At 45.8% G+C, this 20,482-nt stretch overlaps 1 protein-coding gene across 1 annotated transcript in view; it reads left to right on the top strand.

Annotated features, from left to right (window-relative positions):
- LOXHD1 (lipoxygenase homology PLAT domains 1) overlaps positions 1 to 20,482 on the top strand; it is a 222,387-nt gene that overhangs the window by 161,109 nt on the left and 40,796 nt on the right. Inside the window, exons 26-29 of the mRNA XM_048504316.1 lie at positions 1,666 to 1,851; positions 4,036 to 4,163; positions 6,249 to 6,366; positions 18,906 to 19,083. Of these exons, the coding sequence (XP_048360273.1) occupies positions 1,666 to 1,851; positions 4,036 to 4,163; positions 6,249 to 6,366; positions 18,906 to 19,083 (610 nt within the window). The remainder of the gene's footprint in view (positions 1 to 1,665; positions 1,852 to 4,035; positions 4,164 to 6,248; positions 6,367 to 18,905; positions 19,084 to 20,482) is intronic.

The following is a 20,482-nucleotide window of genomic DNA, read 5'->3' as shown; positions in this document are numbered from 1 at the left end:
CTCTCCAGGAATTTCCCAGCCTGGCTCTGACATCCTTGGTGAGCATGAGCCACTGCTGCCCACTCAGCTTCTCGAGCCTCAGGCAGGGTAGTCACAAACAGTTCGCTTCTGCCATTCACGCAGCCCCAACCCTCCATTATGAGGGATGCCGTCATGGGGTCCTGTGTGGGGTCAGCTGCCCCATCGCCTATTGGTTATGACCACACCTGGTTGGTGCTTGTGACAAGAAGAAGAAGAGTTTGGATTTATATCCCCCCTTTCTCTCCTGCAGGAGACTCAAAGGGGCTTACAATCTCCTTGCCCTCACAACAAACACCCTGTGACATAGGTGGGGCTGAGAGAGCTCCGAGAAGCTGTGACTAGCCCAAGGCCACCCAGCTGGCGTGTGTGGGAGTGCACAGGCTAATCTGAATTCCCCAGATAAGCCTCCACAGCTCAGGCGGCAGAGCGGGGAATCAAACCCGGTTCCTCCAGATTAGATACACAAGCTCTTAACCTCCTATGCCACTGCTGCTCCCCCTTGGCTAGGTGCGAGGGGCAGTATACACCAAGCGGCTCAAAGAGCCAAATGAGCTGTAGTTCCTCAGGCCCATCATTTTTGATCATTTTTTTAAAATTAAAAAATCGCAATGAAACCATCACATCCAGGGACGGATTGAATGACAGCAGGTCGTTGTGCTTATTCATCAAAAGGTGAATTGAAATGGTCCTTTTTCTTAACAAGTATCTGTAAGGAACAGACATCTTTGACCCTGCCAGCTGTCAGGTGATCTTAGCAACCAAAGGAGTCCGTTTAGGGAGAAATGATTCCTGATCTACATCAATCTCATACCAATATGAGCAGTCAATGAGTTTTGCCACAAAACTCAGCTGTAATGGTTGTTTCTGCTCCATGGGGAAGAACCAGTTCTCTCTTCAAATTCTTACTCTTGATCAGCCCTATCCTTTCCTGTGAGATTTTTTTTAGATGCAATACAAGTCTCAACCTACTTTTATCTCCCTCTTCAGTAGTGGTGCAGTGTTTAAGAGCAGGTGCGCTCTAATCTGGGGAACCGGGTTTGAATCCCCGTTCTGCCACTTGAGCTGTGGAGGCTTATCTGGGGAAATAGATTAGCCTGTGCACTCCAACACATGCCAGCTGGATGACCTTGGGCTAGTCATAGCTTTTTGGAGCTCTCTCAACCCCACCCACCTCACAGGGTGTTTGTTGGGGGGGGGGGGAGGAAAAGAAGATTGTAATCCCCTTTGAGTCCTTAAAGAGAAAAGGATGTATAAATCCAAATTCCTCCTCCTCCTCCTCCTCCTCCTCCTCCTCCTCCTCCTCCTCGTCGTCGTCTTCTTCTTCTTCTTCTTCTTCTTCTTCTTCTTCTTCTTCTTCTTCTTCTTCTTCTTCTTCTTCTTCTTCTTCTTCTTCTTCTTCTTCTTCTTCTTCTTCTTCTTCTTCTTCTTCTTCTTCTTCTTCTTCTTCTTCTTCTTCTTCTTCTTCTTCTTCTTCTTCTTCTTCTTCTTCTTCTTCTTCTTCTTCCAAGAATGATTTCCCAGTGTGCTCTTTATGGCTGTGTGGAGATTTGAACATGGGTCTCTCAGATCCTAGTCATATACTCTAACCTCTATGAGTCCCTGGCTCACTTTGATGACACTTTTTCCTGTGTCTGGCTGCCACAGGTGGGCCATGACGGAGCAACGCCAGAAAGCTCCTGGCTCCTGGATGAAATGACGATCATTGTCCCGACCAAAGGCGTCATGTACACTTTTGTCTGTAAATGCTGGCTGGCCAGGGACATGGGAGATGGACTTACCTCACGAATCTACGACATCTTGGATGCCGAATGTGTGTTCGTTGGCCTGAAGGTAATTTCTGCTTTCTAGTAAATCTTGCAGTTAGATCCTGAACTGTCTCCCGGAACAAACATGGCCACTGGGGGTCCTTAGTAATCTTCTCTTCTGAAAAATTATGTAGACCAGGCAACTAAATTTCAATTATTCCTGTAAGTTTCTTCATGCTTGCGATGGGTACAAAGGCCGAACAGGGAACACAAAAACTTGGTAGATCAATATAGTAAGTAGGCTCCCATTGTGCAGTTTTGCAGCGTTTAATGTGTCATGCGATTACTTAGACTTTGCTTCAGTTTTGTTATTAGATTTCTGATTGGTTCTAACCCTATTGCACTGTTTATTGATTGTCCCATCTTGTTGACTGTATTGGCGCGCTCTGTCTAATCCACCTTGGATCCAACTGTTACAGCACTGCCAGGTAACTTTTAATAACTCCAGACCAACCAGCTCTCGGCAGCGCAGAGGAACAGAAACAGGACCCAACATAGCGAGTATAGTAAAATAATAAAAGATTTTATTGAGATGCTGACCTTTGTGTCAGCACCTCCGCACCATGGCAACTGCGCTGCCTAGCAGCTTTACAGCAACTTTTATACACAGTCTCCCGCTCGGGAAATCCGGGAGGGTACAGGACAACCTACAATCATTCATTCACAAATACACAGGAACCAATCATTCATCTACAAACGCATAGGAACCAATTAGGGTACAGTGGGCAGTCCCTTCTTGAATTTCGTGGCCGAAGCCGGGCGAGGCAATGACGTATGCACAGGAGGGAAAAACACAAAAGAGTCCTTTGGATGCTTGAGGCCAGGAAACGAAACTTAACGACGACGGCACCCTTATCTGCCTGCTGGTGGGATTAAGGCAGATGGAGGCACTTCTTCCGGGGTCCCTTTTGTCGACGTCCATTCATGGTTTTAGCAATTGAAAGGGACATGCCCAGGTGGAGCAGGGGTGGATTCCTGCCTTGAGCAAAGGAGGTTCCATGCAGACACAAATACAAAATACAACAATAATTCCTACATTCTACCTAATACAACTTGTTCCTATCTAACATATAAAGAAATAAAACATAATTTCACCTTTATTAACAACAAGTTCAGAAATGGAATAATTCATTTCTGACTCCGCTATCACAACTGTGACAGGTGAACTATAAATAATGTAAATCAGTAAACACATAAACAAATGTGCAATCTCAGAATAAGGGTTGCTGTATCTATTGTGGATAAAACCCTGAGATTCAGGGGTGGAACCTGGGAACAAAGGGGTGTGGCCTGGCAGGTGAGGGGTGGAGCCTGGTAGGAGAGGGGTGGGGCTTAGCTTTGCCCTTTCAGAACAGAGAGCGTAGCACATGGGTACTGAGGGAAGCCTGGTGTGTCAGAATGGGTCCCTATGGTTACAGCATGTGGATTGAATAGCAAAAGCTCACAAGCAAAGCAAAAGATCATTCAACCCCCCCCCCCTTGAATCTGTCCTCTCTCCCAGAGATATTAGTTCTTCACTTGGAGACTCTGAGGGCAAAGTCCATAAACTCCGATCAAAACTTGAGGGCCGCTAATCCAAATTTGAATATAAAAAGCAAAAAACAATTCTAGCACATAATTTTTCAAGACAGAACGGGTCTTTTTAACTTACCTAGATATCCCACTAATTCCAGATTTTGAGGAACCAACCAACCTTTACGGCTCTGGCGCCGGCCTGGTGGAACACTCTACCACCAGCTGTCCGGGCCCTGCGGGACCTTGGAGAGTTCCGCAGGGCCTGTAAGACCGAGTTGTTCCACCGGGCCTTTGGAGAGACCAGCCGCTGAGGGTGCCCTGCCCCCCCCTTTGCTTTACAGGGTCCCTAACATCATTGGGACCCATTATTCTTTTCTGGGAGGGTTGTATACGGGTTTCGTGGGACATTGTTTTAGAACGTAACTGTTTTAAATTGTATGTATGTTTTTATATATGATATTTTATATTGTCCACCGCCCTGAGCCCTTCGGGGATAGGGCGGTATATTAAATCAAATAAATAACAACAAGAACAACAAGAACAAGAACGACAACGACAACGACAACGACAACGACAACGACAACGATAATGATAATGATAATGATATATCCCATAAGCCAGAGACATTCTCTTCTATCTGTCCTAAGAATGCTTTTTTGTTTGTTTCATAACAATGCGCTACACTTTCCCCCAGATTCTCTACGAAATTACCGTTGTGACCGGAGATGTCCCAGGTGGTGGTACAGATGCCAGTATTTACATCATGCTCTTTGGATGCAACGGGAACACTGAAGAGATGCAGCTGGAAAAAGATGGAGACAGGTAAGAGTTACTGTGTCAATTCCACAGCTTCAGAAGGGCCCTTCACTGTGTCTGGATAGTATCATGGGTCTCTGTGGGGATAACGATGCTAGAATGGAGCCTGGGAAAATGTTAGGCCCTGGTACATTGATCAACAATTTGGACTCTGGATGGGAATCAGAAGCCTTTATTGAGATGTCAGCAGAAGCTCAAACCTCAAGAGGCCAGTTATAAGGTCCTAGCTCCTTGCAAGCATTTTTATTCCTTTCAGTTTCCCGCTCACTCGGCCCATCTTCCCACAGATTAATGGAACAACAAGGTTTGAAAAGCTTTGTTATGGAATACAGAATGCCTCAAGGCAGTGGTGGGATCCAAAAATGTTAGTAACAGGTTCCTATGGTGGTGGGATTCAAACTGTGGCGTAGCGCCAATGGGGCTAGGCGGGGCACGACGGGGGCATGGCCGGGCATTCTGGGGGCGGGGCACTTCTGGACGGGGCTGTGGCAAGGACGCAGCCGCTGCGCCGGTCCTTGGGTGGGAAACAAATGCACGCAGGCACAGGTTCCCAAGAGTAGGTTACTAATTATTTGTGTGTGCCAAGAAGGGTTTACTGATTGGTGATTTTGCCACGTGATTTTTGCCTTAGTTACGCCCCTCCTCTCAGCAGTAGCGCGCAGAAATTGAAGCAATCTAGCAGGAGGTGCACCGGCGTGCGTGGCAGCCTGCACCTGCGTGCATTCGTTTCCCACCCAAGGACTGGCGCAGCGGCTGCGTCCTTGCCACAGCCCCGCCCAGGAATGCCCCACCCCCGGAATGCCCGGCCACGCCCCCGTCGTGCCCCGCCCAGCCCCATTGGCGCTACGCCACAGTTTGAATCCCACCACCATGGGAACCTGTTGCTAAAATGTTTGGATCTCACCACTGCTTCTACCTCACCTTTTGAGCTGGAGATACCAGGGATCGAACCTGGTACCTTATGCTTGCCATGCAAGCGTTGTACCACTGAACCGTTGCCCCTCCCCAAAATTGTAATGACTGAAGGGCTGGAGGTGTGGAAATATTCCAGCGTATGATTATGTGCGACTCAACCATTTAGAAAATTGTCAGTTATCTCGTACATAATAATACCCGGCGATATGTGGTCGAGGAAGAATCCTTACCTCCAAACTGTCCCAGATAATAAGACAATTTAATTTGCATTAGCATTAATCACGGAGAGCTCCAGGCAAAAGAAATATTGATAAGTGGATTTGGGAGCAGGCACGCCCGGTGAAATCTTCTTGAGAAATGAGTCCGTTCTGTAGGGAAGGCACCGTGCCAAGCAGTTGCTCAGCTCTGTTCTCTTATTAGCCCTTTATTCAGATTTATGCTCTTGAGCGTGTACAAATTAGAGGTATCAAAGACCTCTCGAGCCTTCCAGTGCGTCTCCTTAGGGCGATAGCTTCTGTGTCGTTTAATCAGTGTGTCGGACTAACGAGGTGGATACGAACTCGACAGGATTATTAGTGGAAACTTTCAGATATGACACGGGAGGCAGTGGGAGCTGACGGATGGCAGGTTATTTAGCCCGGACAGATTAACCTATGCGGTCCATCCAACTAATGCCCTGGGCTGTGGTGGTGATATGCACATTTATTTATTTACTTCAGTTGTACCCTGCCTTTCTCCTTAGTGTGGTGTAGTGGTTAAGAGCAGGTGAATTATAATCTGGAGAACCGGGATTGATTCCCCACTCCTCCACCTGAGTGGCAGAGGCTTATCCGGTGAACCAGATGTGTTTCCGCACTCCTACATTCCTGCTGGGTGACCTTGGGTTAGTCATGGTTCTTTGGAGCTCTCTCAGCCCCACCTATCTCACAAGGTGTCTGTTGGGGTGAGAGGAAGGGAATGGAGCTTGTAAGTCACCTTGAGCCTCCTTACAGGAGAAAAAAGTGGGATATAAATCCAAACTCCTCCTCCTCCTCCTCCTCCTCTTCTTCTATGGTATTACATTTATGAGATGTCTGAATGTTTTTAAATGTTTTTTGAGATGTCAAATTGTTTTTAAATGTTTGTTATTGTTTTTGTTTGTTGTGCACTGCCTGAGCATACTTCTCATCTCTCCAGATTCGAAGTTGGCCAAACGGATATTTTCATCATGGAGATTCCGGATATCGCACCATTAAGGAAGATGAGGGTTCGGACAGACGGCGAAGGATGTCGTCCCGATTGGTTTCTAGAACAGGTGACGTGATCCTTTAACTTCTGGAAAGGCATCCTGCAGCCTTTGCAGATAGAATCTTGTTTTGGAAGATGATTTTATTCAGAGTATCAGAGCCTGTCCCACTAAAGTCTGGACGCTCTCAGTTTTTTTTCTCTTGCCCAACATTTTCAGTCAGTATCGCTTACACGTTGACAGTTTTATTTGTGGGCTCATAGGGTTTGGAAGCATGCTTCTTTTTATTAGGATATTTGGTTGATATGGAAGAGTTTGCCCCATCATGGAAGTGTGCTATCGAGAGCAGTAAACCAATCTCCCAGAAAGTATATCGCAAAAAGTAAAACTGACATTGATTCAAGTAGATTCTGTTTACATGCAAGTTGCGGTCGAAAGGCAGAAAGGAATCTAATCTAAAGAGGATTTTCCCTGTTGTAAGTGGCCAGCCAATCCAGCATCATGTATATATAGTGTAGACCAGAGGTCTTCAGACTATGGGCCTCCAGATGTTCATGGACTATAATTCCCATCAGCCCCTGTCAGCATGGCCAAGTGGTAGGGCTCATGGGAATTGTAGTCTCTGAACATCTGGAGGGCCGTAGTTTGAAGACCCCTGGTGTAGACATTGCAAGCTTGTTTTCTGCTGCTCCAGAGACCAGGACCAGGAGTCATGGTTTCAAGGTGAAGGAAAAGAGATTCCACCTAAACATCCGGAAAAACTTCCTGACAGTCAGGGCTGTTCAATGGTGGAATGCACTACCTCGGAGTGTGGTGGAGTCTCCTTCTTTGGAGGTTTTTAAAGAGAGGCTGGATGGTCAGCTGACAGGAGTGCTTTGATTGTGTGTTCCTGCATTGCAGGAGGTTCAACTTCCACTTCCAAATCCTTTATTAGGCATAAAACCGGAGTGTGTCATGAATCCAAATACAATAAAAAGATCATTATTGCACAACTTGCAGTACACAGAGTAAAAATGTAGCAACAGCTTCAGAGATTTCAGCATTAGAGTTATTTAGAAGCTTAGCCATTTTTATCTTATCAGAAAGGAGCATAAATCCTGTTGGTAATACAGTTCTCAAATCAGTTCTGATGTTATATTTTGAACAGTGAAGCAGAATATGAGAAAGTGAGTCAGTTGTATCAGGACAGAATCGACAGCAACGCTCATTTTGTGGGATATTAGAGAAGCGACCTTGAAGATGTACTGACGGAAAAGAGTTACACCTTGCTCTAGTCATGACCCATCCATTGCAGGAGGTTGGACTTGATGGCCCTTGGGGTCTCTTCCAACTCTATGATTCTATTGACTTTGGTTTATAGAAAGCCCTTCCTCATATGGGTTCTGGGTGGCATACAACACTGGTCATTGAATCAATCAAAAAATTCTTATCTATATACTATGCCGTTAATTTCCAGCAAGGGATAGCAATTGAAATTCCAACTTTGCCCCTTCAAATCAGTATTCATAGGAAATATTAAGGAAAGGAAAGCAGGAGGAGGGGGAGAAGGAGAGGGAAGGGAGGGGGAACGGAGGCCAGCTAGAATAGATACGGAAGTACGAAGGATTATTTCTCCAGGAGAGACCTGTAGATACACATGACTCCATAAAGAGCCGTGTGGAAAGAGTTAATGTCGTGGCCCTTCCTGCTGTAGCTGACAGCTCGTCCAAGGAAGAGTTAACTGAGCCTGGCAGAGGGATGCCAGCTGAATCAGCAGAGCTGGAACCAGCACAGGCTTCTGGCTCAGAGCTAATTAGCAGGGCTAAGGGAGATTCTAGCGGCTCTAGGTCTCCGGGTGTAAGTCGGCGTTGCAAGCAGAGATTGAGAGGGGCCTTGAAGGAGAGGCGCCACTCAGCAAGACTGCAGGCGAGGCATTACCCTGAGTCTTTGCCAGAGCAGTCCCAGGCAAGTAGCTCTGGGGAATGAAAGGCCTTTGGCAGGAACTGCAGTTGTGGTTGCAAAGTGGATTCTACCTGACCTTGTCTGCACAGCACTTCGGACTTGACTGGCAACGGGCCGGCTGCAGCTGCTGCAGCTGCTGCAGCAGCTGCTGCTGCTGCTGCTGCTGCTGCTTCTTCTTCTTCTTCTTCTTCTTCTTCTTCTTCTTCTTCTTCTTCTTCTTCTTCTTCTTCTTCTTCTTCTTCTTCTTCTTCTTCTTCTTCTTCTTCTTCTTCTTCTTCTTCTTCTTCTTCTTCTTCTTCTTCTTCTCCTTCTCCTTCTCCTTCTCCTTCTCCTTCTCCTTCTCCTCCTCCTCCTCCTCCTCCTCCTCCTCCTCCCTCTTCTTCCTCTTCCTCCTCTTCCTCTTCTCCTCTTCCTCCTCCTCTTCTTCTTCTTCCTCTTCCTCTTCTCCTCCTGCTCCTCCTCCTCCTCCTCCTCCTTCTCCTTCTTCTCCTTCTCCTCCTCCTTCTTCTCCTTCTTCTTCTTCTTCTTCTTCTTCTTCTTCTTCTTCTTCTTCTTCTTCTTTTCCTTCTCCTTCTTCTTCTTCTCCTTCTCCTTCTCCTCCTCCTTCTTCTTCTTCCTCCTCCTCCTCCTCCTCCTCCTCCTCCTCCTCCTCTTCTTTTTTGTGTTTTGTTTTGAAAATTGAATGCACTTTCCACCGCAGCACCCTGCATAGATGCTGCAGATGCAGAACTGTTTTTTAGGAGTGCATCTTAGGTCAGACCTGCACCACAGACCAACATTTTTAACTTGTGACTAAGTAACATGGACAGTTTAGCTCAGCAGAAAAAGTCCTTTTCTCCAAGGATCATTCTGATGGTTCTTCTCGGGGCTGCTCATTCCTTGAGCTTTTGCCAGAGCACCTGAGTCCTGTGAACACTGCTTTATGCTGGTGCATTTCTGCATTATGCCAGTAGGCCATTGGATGCTGGATGAAATGGACCCTAGGATGCTGAATGCTTCTTTTATAGGAACTTAGCACGGCTCTTCTTATATAGGGACTTGGTTGGCATTCTCAGCAATTTCCAGAACAGCCTTTAGATTGCACCCCAAAAAGCTGGTACAGAAGTAACCCTGAACATTCAAGCAGAGAGAAAAGGCAGACTCATCATATACTGAAGTGCAAAATGGCAACTCACTAACATATCAGAATGCAACGAACAAAAAGAAGAGAACAGGAGTTTCGATTTATATCCCCCCTTTCTCTCCTGCAGGAGACTCAAAGGGGCTGACAATCTCCTTGCCCTTCCCCCCTCACAACAAACACCCTGTGAGGTAGGTGGGGCTGAGAGAGCTGCGAGAAGCTGTGACTAGCCCAAGGTCACCCAGCTGGCGTGTGTGGGAGTGCACAGGCTAATCTGAATTCCCCAGATAAGCTTCCACAGCTCAGGCAGCAGAGCTGGGAATCAGACCCGATTTCCCAGATTAGTGCACCTGCTCTTAACCACTACACCATACTGAAAGCGACTGCAGTGCACAATAATTATATTGATTAAAAGCTATCTTTTGTGTTTATAAAATGTCATCAAGTGGAAACTGATTAATGGCAACCCCATAGTGTTCTCAAGTCAAGAAATGAACACGGTGGTTTTTCCTTTGCTTGCCTCTGTGTAGCGGCACTGGACTTCCTTGGCAGTCTTCCAACCAAGTATTAATCAGGGCCAACCCTTTGTAGTGTCTGAGATCTGCCAAAACCTGGCTAGACTAGGCCGTCCAGGTCAGGGCAAAGACTATCCTTCAGGTAATAAAAATTACAATAGTAAAATATCAGTACTAAAGTCCTCAAATGCATGGAACAGTGCCTTCAGTTAACTCCAGGATTCGGTTTTGGCTCACTACTTTAGTGGATATTGCTGACAACTCAGTGTTAGCTCTGGGATTCCAAATAGATGTCATTCAGAGACTTGGAATGAGTCCCAAAACTGTCAGAGCTGATGAAATCACAATCACACCAATTACCGCAGTTTGGGGGACTTTGCTTCAGGGGGTTCAGTTCTATGGGACCCAAAAAGGGTAGGGCCCATCTCCCACTGCCCCCTGAAGCAATGTTCCCCAAACCTGGATGGTGTCATCCAGAGACTCTCCTGAAGATACCCTGAAAGTTTTGTGACTGTATCTTCAGAAATGTGCACCTCACAGCCCTCCACCAGAAATTCCCCATTGACAGCAATGCAGCTAAGTCACTGCAAAACAAAAAATCTTGGGCAAATTTCTGGGGGTGCCTGCAGGGATGCATTTTTAGATGTATCGGCAACAAAATTTCAGGGTATCATCAGGAGACTGTCCTGATAATACCTCCCAAGTTTGGTGCAGTTTGGTTCGGGGGGGGCAAAGTTACGGACCCTCAAAAGGGTAGCCTCCATCTCCTTAGCTCCCCTTGGAAAGAATGGGGAATAGGGCCACCCCTTTTGGGGGTCCCTGACTTTGGCCCCCCTGAACCAAACTGCACCAAACTTTGGGGGTATCATCAGGACAGTCTCCTGATGATACCCTAAAATTTGGTGCCAATATGTCTAAAAATGCACCCCCTGCAAGCCGAAACATGAAAAAACACACAAAAAAAACCATGATTCGGTTTCAGATTTGGACAGCTCGGATTCGGACAGGTCGGATTCGGTCCCAACTGTTCCGAGTCAGTCCAAATCAGTGCAGATTCGGTCCAAAATTCGGATTTGGACCATCCGAATCTCCAACCCTAGTGGCCATCTGTCAGGAGTTCTTTAATTGTGTGTTCCTGCATTGCAGTGAGTTGGACTTGATGGTCCTTGGGGTCTCTCTATGATTCTATGATTCTATTAGGTATAGTTCTATAATGCTTTTAAACAAACTGTTCTTATTTTGCTTGAATGTGGCTGCTGAGGCTGTCTTTTGGAGGAGGAAGCTGGTAGAAGGACTTTTAAGCTTTTCCCTCACCCCATTTCTTCACCAAGAATGATTGCCTGTAATACTACTACTTTGGCTGTAGGGGGGAAATTTAAAGGTAAACCCAGTGGCCAGCCTGTTGTGTAGGATCTGGAAAAACCCAGGTTCGAATATCCACTCTGTTGTGGAAGCTTGAAGGGTGACTCATTCAGAGACACAGCAGGGAACTTCTCCGTGGGTGAAAATTACAGTATCAGTCTCACCAGGGACTTTTATGTTGTATATGATTCACTGGTCCATACTGAATTGTATGTATGTAAAGTGTCATCAAATCCTAGCTGACTTATGGTGACCCAGCCAGGGGCTTTCAAGGCAAGTGAGAAGCAGAGGTGGTTTGCCATTGCCTTCCTCTGCAGAGTCTTCCTCCCAAGGTTGTCTCCCTTTCAAGGACCAACCCTGTTTAGCTACTGAGATCTGACAAGACAGGGCTACGCCATGCCACTTTCCTGCCTGCTCACTGAATTGGTGGTTAAGAGCGTGATGTAGTGGTTACGAGCAGGTGGATTCTAACCTGGAGAACTGGGTTTGATTTTCCATTCTTCCACCTGAGTGGCAGAGGCTTATCTGGTGAACCAGATGTGTTTCCGCATTCCTACATTCCTGCTGGGTGATTTTGGGCTAGTCACAGTTCTTTCTGACTTCTCTCAGCCCCACCTACCTCACAAGGTGTCTGTTGTGGAGAGAGGAAGGGAAAGGAGCTTGTAAGCCACCTTGAGTCTCCTTACAGGAGAGAAAGGGGGGATATAAATCCAAACTCTTCTTCTTCTAGTCATCTTTTACTATAGCTTGACTGTGTATTGTTCCCTTGTCCACTTCCTGTCTTCTTCTTTCAGTTTTATTATCCAGGTGGGAGGACTCCTCCCTGCAAATGGTAACAGTTGTGGATCAGGGTGTGTGTCTGTGTGTGTTGATGCCTGTCCAGCTAGCTGAGTAATACCGGTCCCTTGTAAGAGTTGTGATCCCACTGCCCAGTTTTTGGCATTAAAGGGAGGGGGGCAGAGCCCCTTGAGGTTTCCTATCAAGGGATCAAACACCCATCAGTTCAGGTCACACACTGTTCACCGCTCACAAACAGGGAGCTGATTTTTCAATGATTCGTTCACCTCTGGGTTGGCCTTTGCGTGGCTCCTCAGCAGGTCGCTTCGCTGTATTCCTTCCTCGTCATGCCGTGCAGCACAATTGGCTTTTCACACACGCACATTCTCACACAGCTGACTGAGTTAGACAAACCCACTCGGTTGTTGCTGCATAACTGCTCGGTTCAGCAGGCCGTTCTTTCAGTAGACAGTTTGATTGCTCAAAATCAAATCAGACACAAACAAATGCTGTGTTCCAGTAACCTCCTACCTTCCAGTGTTCTTGGAAGTACTTCTGAGTGATGCTAATGGCTGCTGATCAGTGTGAATCGACCTCATCTTTGTTCATGCACAGTTTTGCCAAGACATGGCCATTTCCGCACGGCAAATTTATACCTCTGCACTACCAGTTTTTCTTAACCTGGGGCTATTTTATCCCAGGGTGTCTGCCTGGCTTCCTGCTTTTTGAAGGAATCCATTGAAAACCAGGAGGAAATACTCCAGTTTGCTTTTGCACGAGCCAAGGACATTCTGTATTTACTTCAGAAACATAACTGGGCATGCCCGGTGTCCCACGTTCTGATTGGCTGTTGTTTTTTGAGTTGCAGCTGCAAGCATCTCTCAGCGTGCCCGGTGTCCCGTGTTCTGACTGGCTGTTGTTTTTGAGTGGAAGCTTGAATGAACGTCAGGCAGGGAGATCAGGCAGATGGACAGGAAAACTGAACCGATCCTGCTTCTGATTGGTTTTTCACGGTAGCAGGCACAAGCAGGGTCACACTGGGATTTTTAAAAAGAACTTCCAAAGTGGCGACTTTTGAAAATCCTGGGGTAAGGAAAATATCCTGGTCAACACCGGGGCAGGCCCATTTTAGCACCAGGAACAGTGTGGAATTCTCGACTGCACAGGGATATCTTTCTTGCTCAACCCAGGATATTTAGACCATGCAGAAACGGCCCACGACCCAAATCTGTTCAGCAGGCATTTGTAGCTGTTTGGCATGAACTGATCAGACTGGCAAACACATGGTTTTTCAAGGCAACAGATCATAGAGGTGGGTTTGCTGTTGCCTTCCTGTGGGTAGCAATTCTGGACATCCTTAGTGGTGTTCTATTTACATGTTCACCAGGGCTGATTGTTCTTAGCTTTCAAGAGCCGATGAGGTCAGGCTAACCTGGACCATCCAGGTAAGGCCATAGATTTACCTGTAGACATTCCTTGATAAAAGTTCACAGAGCAGACACTGCCCTACGGAAAAACCTACTGTATCTTGTATAGAAATTCCCTAGTCTCCGCAATATACATCTCCAGTCAATATGCATCTCCAGTCTACATTCCCTAGTCTCCGCAATATGCATCTCTGGGGAGCAGCAATGGCATAGTGGTTAAGAGCAGGTGCACTCTAATCTGGAGAACCGGGTTCAATTCCCCGTTCTGCCACTTGAGCTGTGGAGGCTTATCTGAGGAACTAGATAAGCCCGTGCACTCCAACCCACACCAGTTGAGTGACCTTGGGCTAGTCACAGCTCTTTGGAACTCTCTCATCCCCACCCACTTCACAGGGTGTTTGTTATGGGGGGAAGGGAAAGGAGATTGTAAGCCCCTTTGAGTCTCCTTATGGGAGAGAAAGGGGGGGGGTATAAATCTAAACTCTTCTATTTTCTTTCAAAAGTTTTATGCCTGTTTCTGTGTCCTTTCCAAATGTTTTCTTCCTCATTGAAAGCGTTCCTGTCCCACACTGTTTACAGCCTGGGGGCTCAGAGGGAAGGGTACGGTCTCTCGGCAAAACCACATGTTGTGATAACGTTTCCTCCAATCCCTCATTTCTTATCTTGGCAGAACTGGAGAGCTAGGAGATGTAGAGAGAGCCAAGTGAAACCTATAATTTTACCCAAATGGACCCTCTGCTGTTAGGTTTTATTCGGAAAGAACACTGGCTCTCCGCCACTGCACCTGCAATACATTATGAACTGTCTTTTGTGAGGGAAGTTTCTCAGAAAAATATTAGCTACTGTGGACCTTGGGAGAGAATGTGATATATTCGTGGGTGGTACGTTTGCTATATGAAGGCATATTGTTCCTGAAAGGACATTTTTAGATAAGCTCAAGGGGATTTTGCCACCTTTTTTTCAGCCATTGAGAAAATTGATCTCCCCCTTTCCCCCCACTTTGGGGGTGCCAAATATTTTTGAAATATTTTAATTAATCTTCAGCATATATGTGTGAGTGTATGTATACATCACAATATATATATATACACACACACAGAGAGAATAGAGAAGCGAAAGACAAAAAGAATAAATGACCATAAAACAAAGAAAACAACAACAGAATAGATCTGAATATTCCATAACATATAAACATACCCCGTTTTCCCGAATATAAGACATCCCCTGAAAATAAGACGTGGTAGAGGTTTTGCTGAAGTGCGAAATATAAGGCATCCCCCGAAAGTAAGATGTAGCAAAGTTTCTGTTTGGAAGCATGCCTGACCAACAGAACACAGAAAAATAAGACATCCCCTGAAAATAAGACATAGCGCATCTTTGGGAGCAAAAATTAATATAAGACACTGTCTTATTTTCGGGGAAACATGGTACTACAGTTTTATGAGAGTCTTCTATCCCCTTTTTTCCCATTTGACATTTTGCTGTTTTAATTAGCACTCACTGGTATATTTCAATTGAAGAAGAAGAGGAGGAGGAGGAAGTGGAGGAGTTTGGATTTATACCCCACCTTTCTCTCCTGTAAAGAGACTGAAAGTGGCTTATAGCTCCTTTCCCTTCCTCTCCCCACAACAGACACCCTGTGAGGTAGGTAGAGCTGAGAGAGTTCCGAGAGAACTGTGACTAGCCCAAGGTCACCCAGCAGGAGTGTTGGAGTGTGGAAACACATCTGGTTCATCAGAAAAGCCTCTGCCACTTAGGTGGAGAATCAAACCCGGTTCTCCAGATTAGAATCCACCTGCTCTCAACCACTACACCACTATTATTTATTAACTATTAACGTGTTTAAGTTACTGATTCAGTCACGTACTTAAAATATACCTCCCTCTTCTCTACTTCAACTGACCTTTATTAGGCATATCATCAAACTCAGACGTAGGCTTTCTGTTTACAAGATTTGTCAGCTTGGCCCCTGTGGGACATTCTTTTACTTTATCCTCCCAGATTTCTATGTTTGGCCTTCTTTCAGTCTTCCAACTGGATACCATTATTACTCTGGCAGACATTCGCTTATACAGGCACAGTTCATTAAGTTTCTTTGGCAAGTTCTTGGGAAGGATCCCAAGTAGCATTGTCTTGTCACAAAAGGAAATGTAATCTTGAATATTTTTTGCATTTTCGCATGTATTTCCACCCAGTGCTTTTTAGGTTTTTTTAACAAAGTCCACCACATATGACAAAAAGATCCAACTTCTTCTGGACACGTCCAGCAAAGCCTATTGCTATTTTTATTTATTTTTATAATGTCTTTAGGAGTCATTTACAATTTGTAAAACATAAGAACATAAGAACAAGCCAGCTGGATCAGACCAGAGTCCATCTAGTCCAGCTCTCTGCTACTCGCAGTGGCCCACCAGGTGCCTTTGGGAGCTTACATGCAGGACGTGAAAGCAACGGCCTTCTGCGGCTGTTGCTCCCGAGCACCTGGTCTGTTAAGGCATTTGCAATCTCAGATCAAGAAGGATCAAGATTGGTAACCATAAATCGACTTCTCCTCCATAAATCTGTCCAGGCCCCTTTTAAAGCTATCTAGGTAAGTGGCCATCACCACCTCCTGTGGCAGCATATTCCAAACACCAATCACACGTTGCGTGAAGAAGTGTTTCCTTTTATTAGTCCTAATTCTTCCCCCCAGCATTTTCAATGGATGCCCCCTGGTTCTAGTATTGTGAGAAAGAGAGAAAAATTTCTCTCTGTCAACATTTTCTACCCCATGCATAATTTTATAGACTTCAATCATATCCCCCCTCAGCCGTCTCCTCTCCAAACTAAAGAGTCCCCAAACGCTGCAGCCTCTCCTCAAAAGGAAGGTGCTCCAATCCTTCAATCATCCTCGTTGCCCATTTACAATTTGTAAACCATTTTATACCAGTTCTTTTTAAATATTTGACTCGTGGTCAATTTAATATTTTTGGTCTATAACGTCTCCCACTGTTGGAAGATTATTTCTTCTTGGAAGTTTTGCATCCATTTCACCATGCAGACTTTTACTTGCTCGGTTTATGACTCTGTTAGGTCTTGAACGTTGAGTCAATAAACGAACTCCAGGTTGTTGATCGACAGCATTTATTGGAAGGCAACGAAGCACCCAGCTTGTAAAAAAACCAGTTCCGGCAAACCTGGCTTTTGCTATCCCCTTTATTCAAAAATAACCCCCCCTCCCGTTTTCCAAAAGAATGTGAGAAAGAGTTACTTTGGAACAGAGGCGCCCCAAGGTCGGCGACAGGTAGAGAAAAAGCCAGCTAGCCTCCTTCCCCTACAGAGCAATGGAAACATCCCATTTCCCATGGGAGTAGAAGGTGTCAGGGGTAAGCCTAGTTATCTACAAAGCATGTGAAACCATAAAGAATTTCCTCTTCTCCCAGGCATTTGCTTAGTCTCCTTGATGCCCCCATTATGATGCTCCCACTTGCGGGTGTGTGTGTGTGTGTGTGCTATTATTAATGGCTAAAATACAGTAGTAGTATTATTATTGTGTGTGTGTGTGTGTGTGTGTGTGTGTGTGTGTGTGTGAGAAGGTTGGGTTTTTAACTTTTGTATGTTGGGTTTTTAACCGATTTATTTAAGGAGGTGTCTATTATAGCTGCCTAGAGATCCTGTATCTAGGCAGGGTATAGATGAAAAAAAATAAAATAAATCACGTAGGGTGCCCATTGTTTACCAGGATGTAACATGCTCTGTGATCTAACTGAATAGGTTTCAAGTGGGGAGGCATGGAAACTGATCTGAGCTCACCTTTGTTTCTTTCCACGGCGTACAGAAGAAGCGACAAACAGGGCGGACTTGTGGGAGTAGAGCTGATATGTCAGACAGATGGCTTACTGTCAGTGCTAAATAGACACGACAAGAGGCAAATTAATCCATCAGCTTGGCAATTAACTGTTTGTTGCTGCAAATCTTCCCACGCAAGACGCTGGGCGTTCCTGCTGCAACATAATTACAAAGGGAGATTGCGGGTTGGGACCCGTGCAGAGCCACTTTATGGTGCGGTGCTTATAAGCGGTGGAATCTCATCTGGAGAACCAGGGTTTGATTTCCTGCTCCACCTCAAGAAGCCTGCTGGGTGACCTTGGGCCAGTCACAGTTCTCTCAGAACTCTCTCAGCCCATGCAGAGGCAGGCAGTGGCAAAGCACCTCCAGATGTCTTTTGCCGAAGAAGAAGAAGAAGAAGAAGAAGAAAAAGAAAAAGAAAAAGAAAAAGAAAAAGAAAAAGAAAAAGAAAAAGAAAAAGAAAAAGAAAAAGAAAAAGAAAAAGAAGAAGAAGAAGAAGAGGAGGAGTTTGGATTTATATCCCCCCCCTTTCTCTCCTGCAGGAGACTCAAAGGGGCTTACAATCTCCTTGCCCTTCCCCCCTCACAACAAACACCCTGTGAGGTAGGTGGGGCTGAGAGAGCTTCGAGAAGCTGTGACTAGCCCAGGGGTAGGGAACCTGCGGCTCTCCAGATGTTCAGGAACTACAATCCCCATCAGCCTCTGTCAGCATGGCCAATTGGCCATGCTGGTGAAAACTTGATGAGGTATTCCTGAACATCTGGAGAAACATGATCAGACAACAGGTCACCAGCTGCTGTGTGTGGGAGTGTACAGGCTAATCTGAATTCCCCAGATAAGCCTCCACAGCTCAGGCGGCAGAGCTGGGAATCAAACCCGGTTCCTCCAGATTAGATGCATGAGCTCTTAACCTCTTACGCCACTGCTGCTCTTACAGGATCCCCTTAAGTCAGCTATGACTTGACGGCACTTTCGACCACTGCTGGAGATCAGTGACTCTGTTGTCAAATAATGTATAGTAAGGGTGTTGTGGGTTTTCTGGGTTGTATGGCCATGTTCCAGTAGCATTTTCTCCTGATGTCTCGCCTGCATCTGTGGCGCGCATCTTCAGAGAGGCATCAGGAGAAAATGCTACTGGGACACGGCCGTACCACCCGGACAAGCCACAACACCCTAGTGATTCCAGCTGTGAAAGCCTTCGACAATACAATGAATAGTAAATTTTATGTTTTTCTAATGTGTTCGCTTGAGACAAATTTTCTGGCCATGTTTTATCTAACCGCGCAGCTTTGCTATCCTAACCAATAAATATCCTCAATGGGATGCTGTGTGGTTTCCGGGCTGTATGGCCGTGTTCTAGCAGCATTCTCTCCTGACGTTTCGCCTGCATCTGTGGCTGGCATCTTCAGAGGATCTGATAGTAGGAAAGCAAGTGGAGTATATATACCTGCTGGAGTGTATTCCACTTGCTTTCCTACTATCAGGCTCTGAATACCAACCGAACAGCCCAGCATCAGGCATGCTATTCTGAACCATACAACAGCTCTACAACACTAACCGGCCGTGAAAGCCTTCGACAATATCCCCAATGCTTTGGATTGCTGCTGGATTTTCTTCTGTTGAATTGATCTCTCCTAGATCGTCATGAAAAACCTGACCACCCAAGAAGTGACCACTTTCACCTACAGCGAGTGGCTGTCCACGGAGCTGGGCGAGAACCGCACTTTGGAATGGGAGATGCCGGCGGTGATCAACGGGGAGCAGATGATGAAGTATACCAATTACACCGTTCAGGTGAAAACCAGTGACGCGAAACGTACGTCTGCACTCGTTCCCACGTCTTGAAGATGTGTTCAGGTTTCGATCACAATTGTAAATTAAGCCAACATTTCTGTTCCAGGAATTTTTTTTTAAAAGGTAAATGCAAAATGCCGATGGGGGAATTTTACCTGTCATCCCCAGCCTGAAGAGAAACCTCCAGATTGGTTTGAAAGTGCACTTTAGTCAAAATACAGCATCCATACAGAAATTTGTGCATGTGCTTCAAACCCCCTTTGAGAAATGTAATTTGTCTTTTCCGAGCTTGCCTTGTCTTCCTGCTCAGTTCCTCAGAGGCTAGCAGTGTGCCTTGATATTGCTTGATGGGTGCAGTGGCAGCACTTTAACAATTTAGGTGCCCAAAGTGCGATAGAGTAGTGGTGAAGGCAAAGCTCTTCATGTTTCCACCCGCACGTCTTGAGTACTCCTCTGCCTCGGTGGGAGATACTATCATTACTGTCATAGCCTTCCCCTGCCCACCCCATCTTTCTTGTTCCCCACTGATTCACACAGTGCATGCACAGATGCTCAGTGACAAGTATCTTTTCTCAAATGTGAAACCAGCGTGCATTTCATTATTGGAACATATGAACCGAAACAGACCACTGGCAGTCTGTTTTGATTGGCAGATGCTTTCCAGGGGTAACAGGCAGAAAAAAGGGATTGTTCCCAGAATGTGAGATCCTCTACACCAGTGGTCCCCAACCTTTTGGAACCTGAGGGCAGAGGCGGGATCCAGCAGGTTCTCACCAGTTCCCGAGAGTGGGTTACTAATTATTTGTGTGTGCTGAGAGGGGCTTACTAATTGGGTCTGCTTTTCCATTAGAAATTCCATTAGGTCCAAAATCATCAAGTCCTGTTGTTTCCTATCTGGCTGGTTAGCGAAGGTAGAAAACGGGTTCATTCTCCCTGTTGGGCTGTTTTAAAAACATGTTTTAGAAATATGGTCAAGTTCCTTGTTCAAGGAAAGTCTCCTTCTTTTTGATTTCCTAGAAACAAAATTAAATTATTTGAAAGTATGGAAGAGTATTTGAGAGGCAGTCAATTAGAGGGAAGTAGTTGTTTTCTGTTGGCAGTAGGCGATGGGCTACAATGAGCTTAAATTATGGACAGAAATATATACCAGCTGGAAATTAGGAACTTTTTTTTTTACGAGTAAGAGTTTTTTACAGTAACAGAAATTATTAATACCCGCCCGGAATGCCGACCCGTGCCCTTGGCCATTGGCGCTACCCCACTGTTTGAATCCCACCACCATGGGAACCTGTTACTAAAAAATTTGGATCCCACCACTGCCTGAGGGCATTTTTGGAATTCTGATATAGCGTGGTGGGAGCCGTCACAAAATGGCTTCCGTAGGAGATGAAGCCAGCCACAAAATGGCTTCCTTGGCTTAG

Source organism: Sphaerodactylus townsendi, linkage group LG07 (genome assembly GCF_021028975.2).
Source record: "Sphaerodactylus townsendi isolate TG3544 linkage group LG07, MPM_Stown_v2.3, whole genome shotgun sequence".
NCBI lineage: Eukaryota > Metazoa > Chordata > Lepidosauria > Squamata > Sphaerodactylidae > Sphaerodactylus > Sphaerodactylus townsendi.
This window is presented reverse-complemented; position numbering and strand designations above follow the sequence as displayed.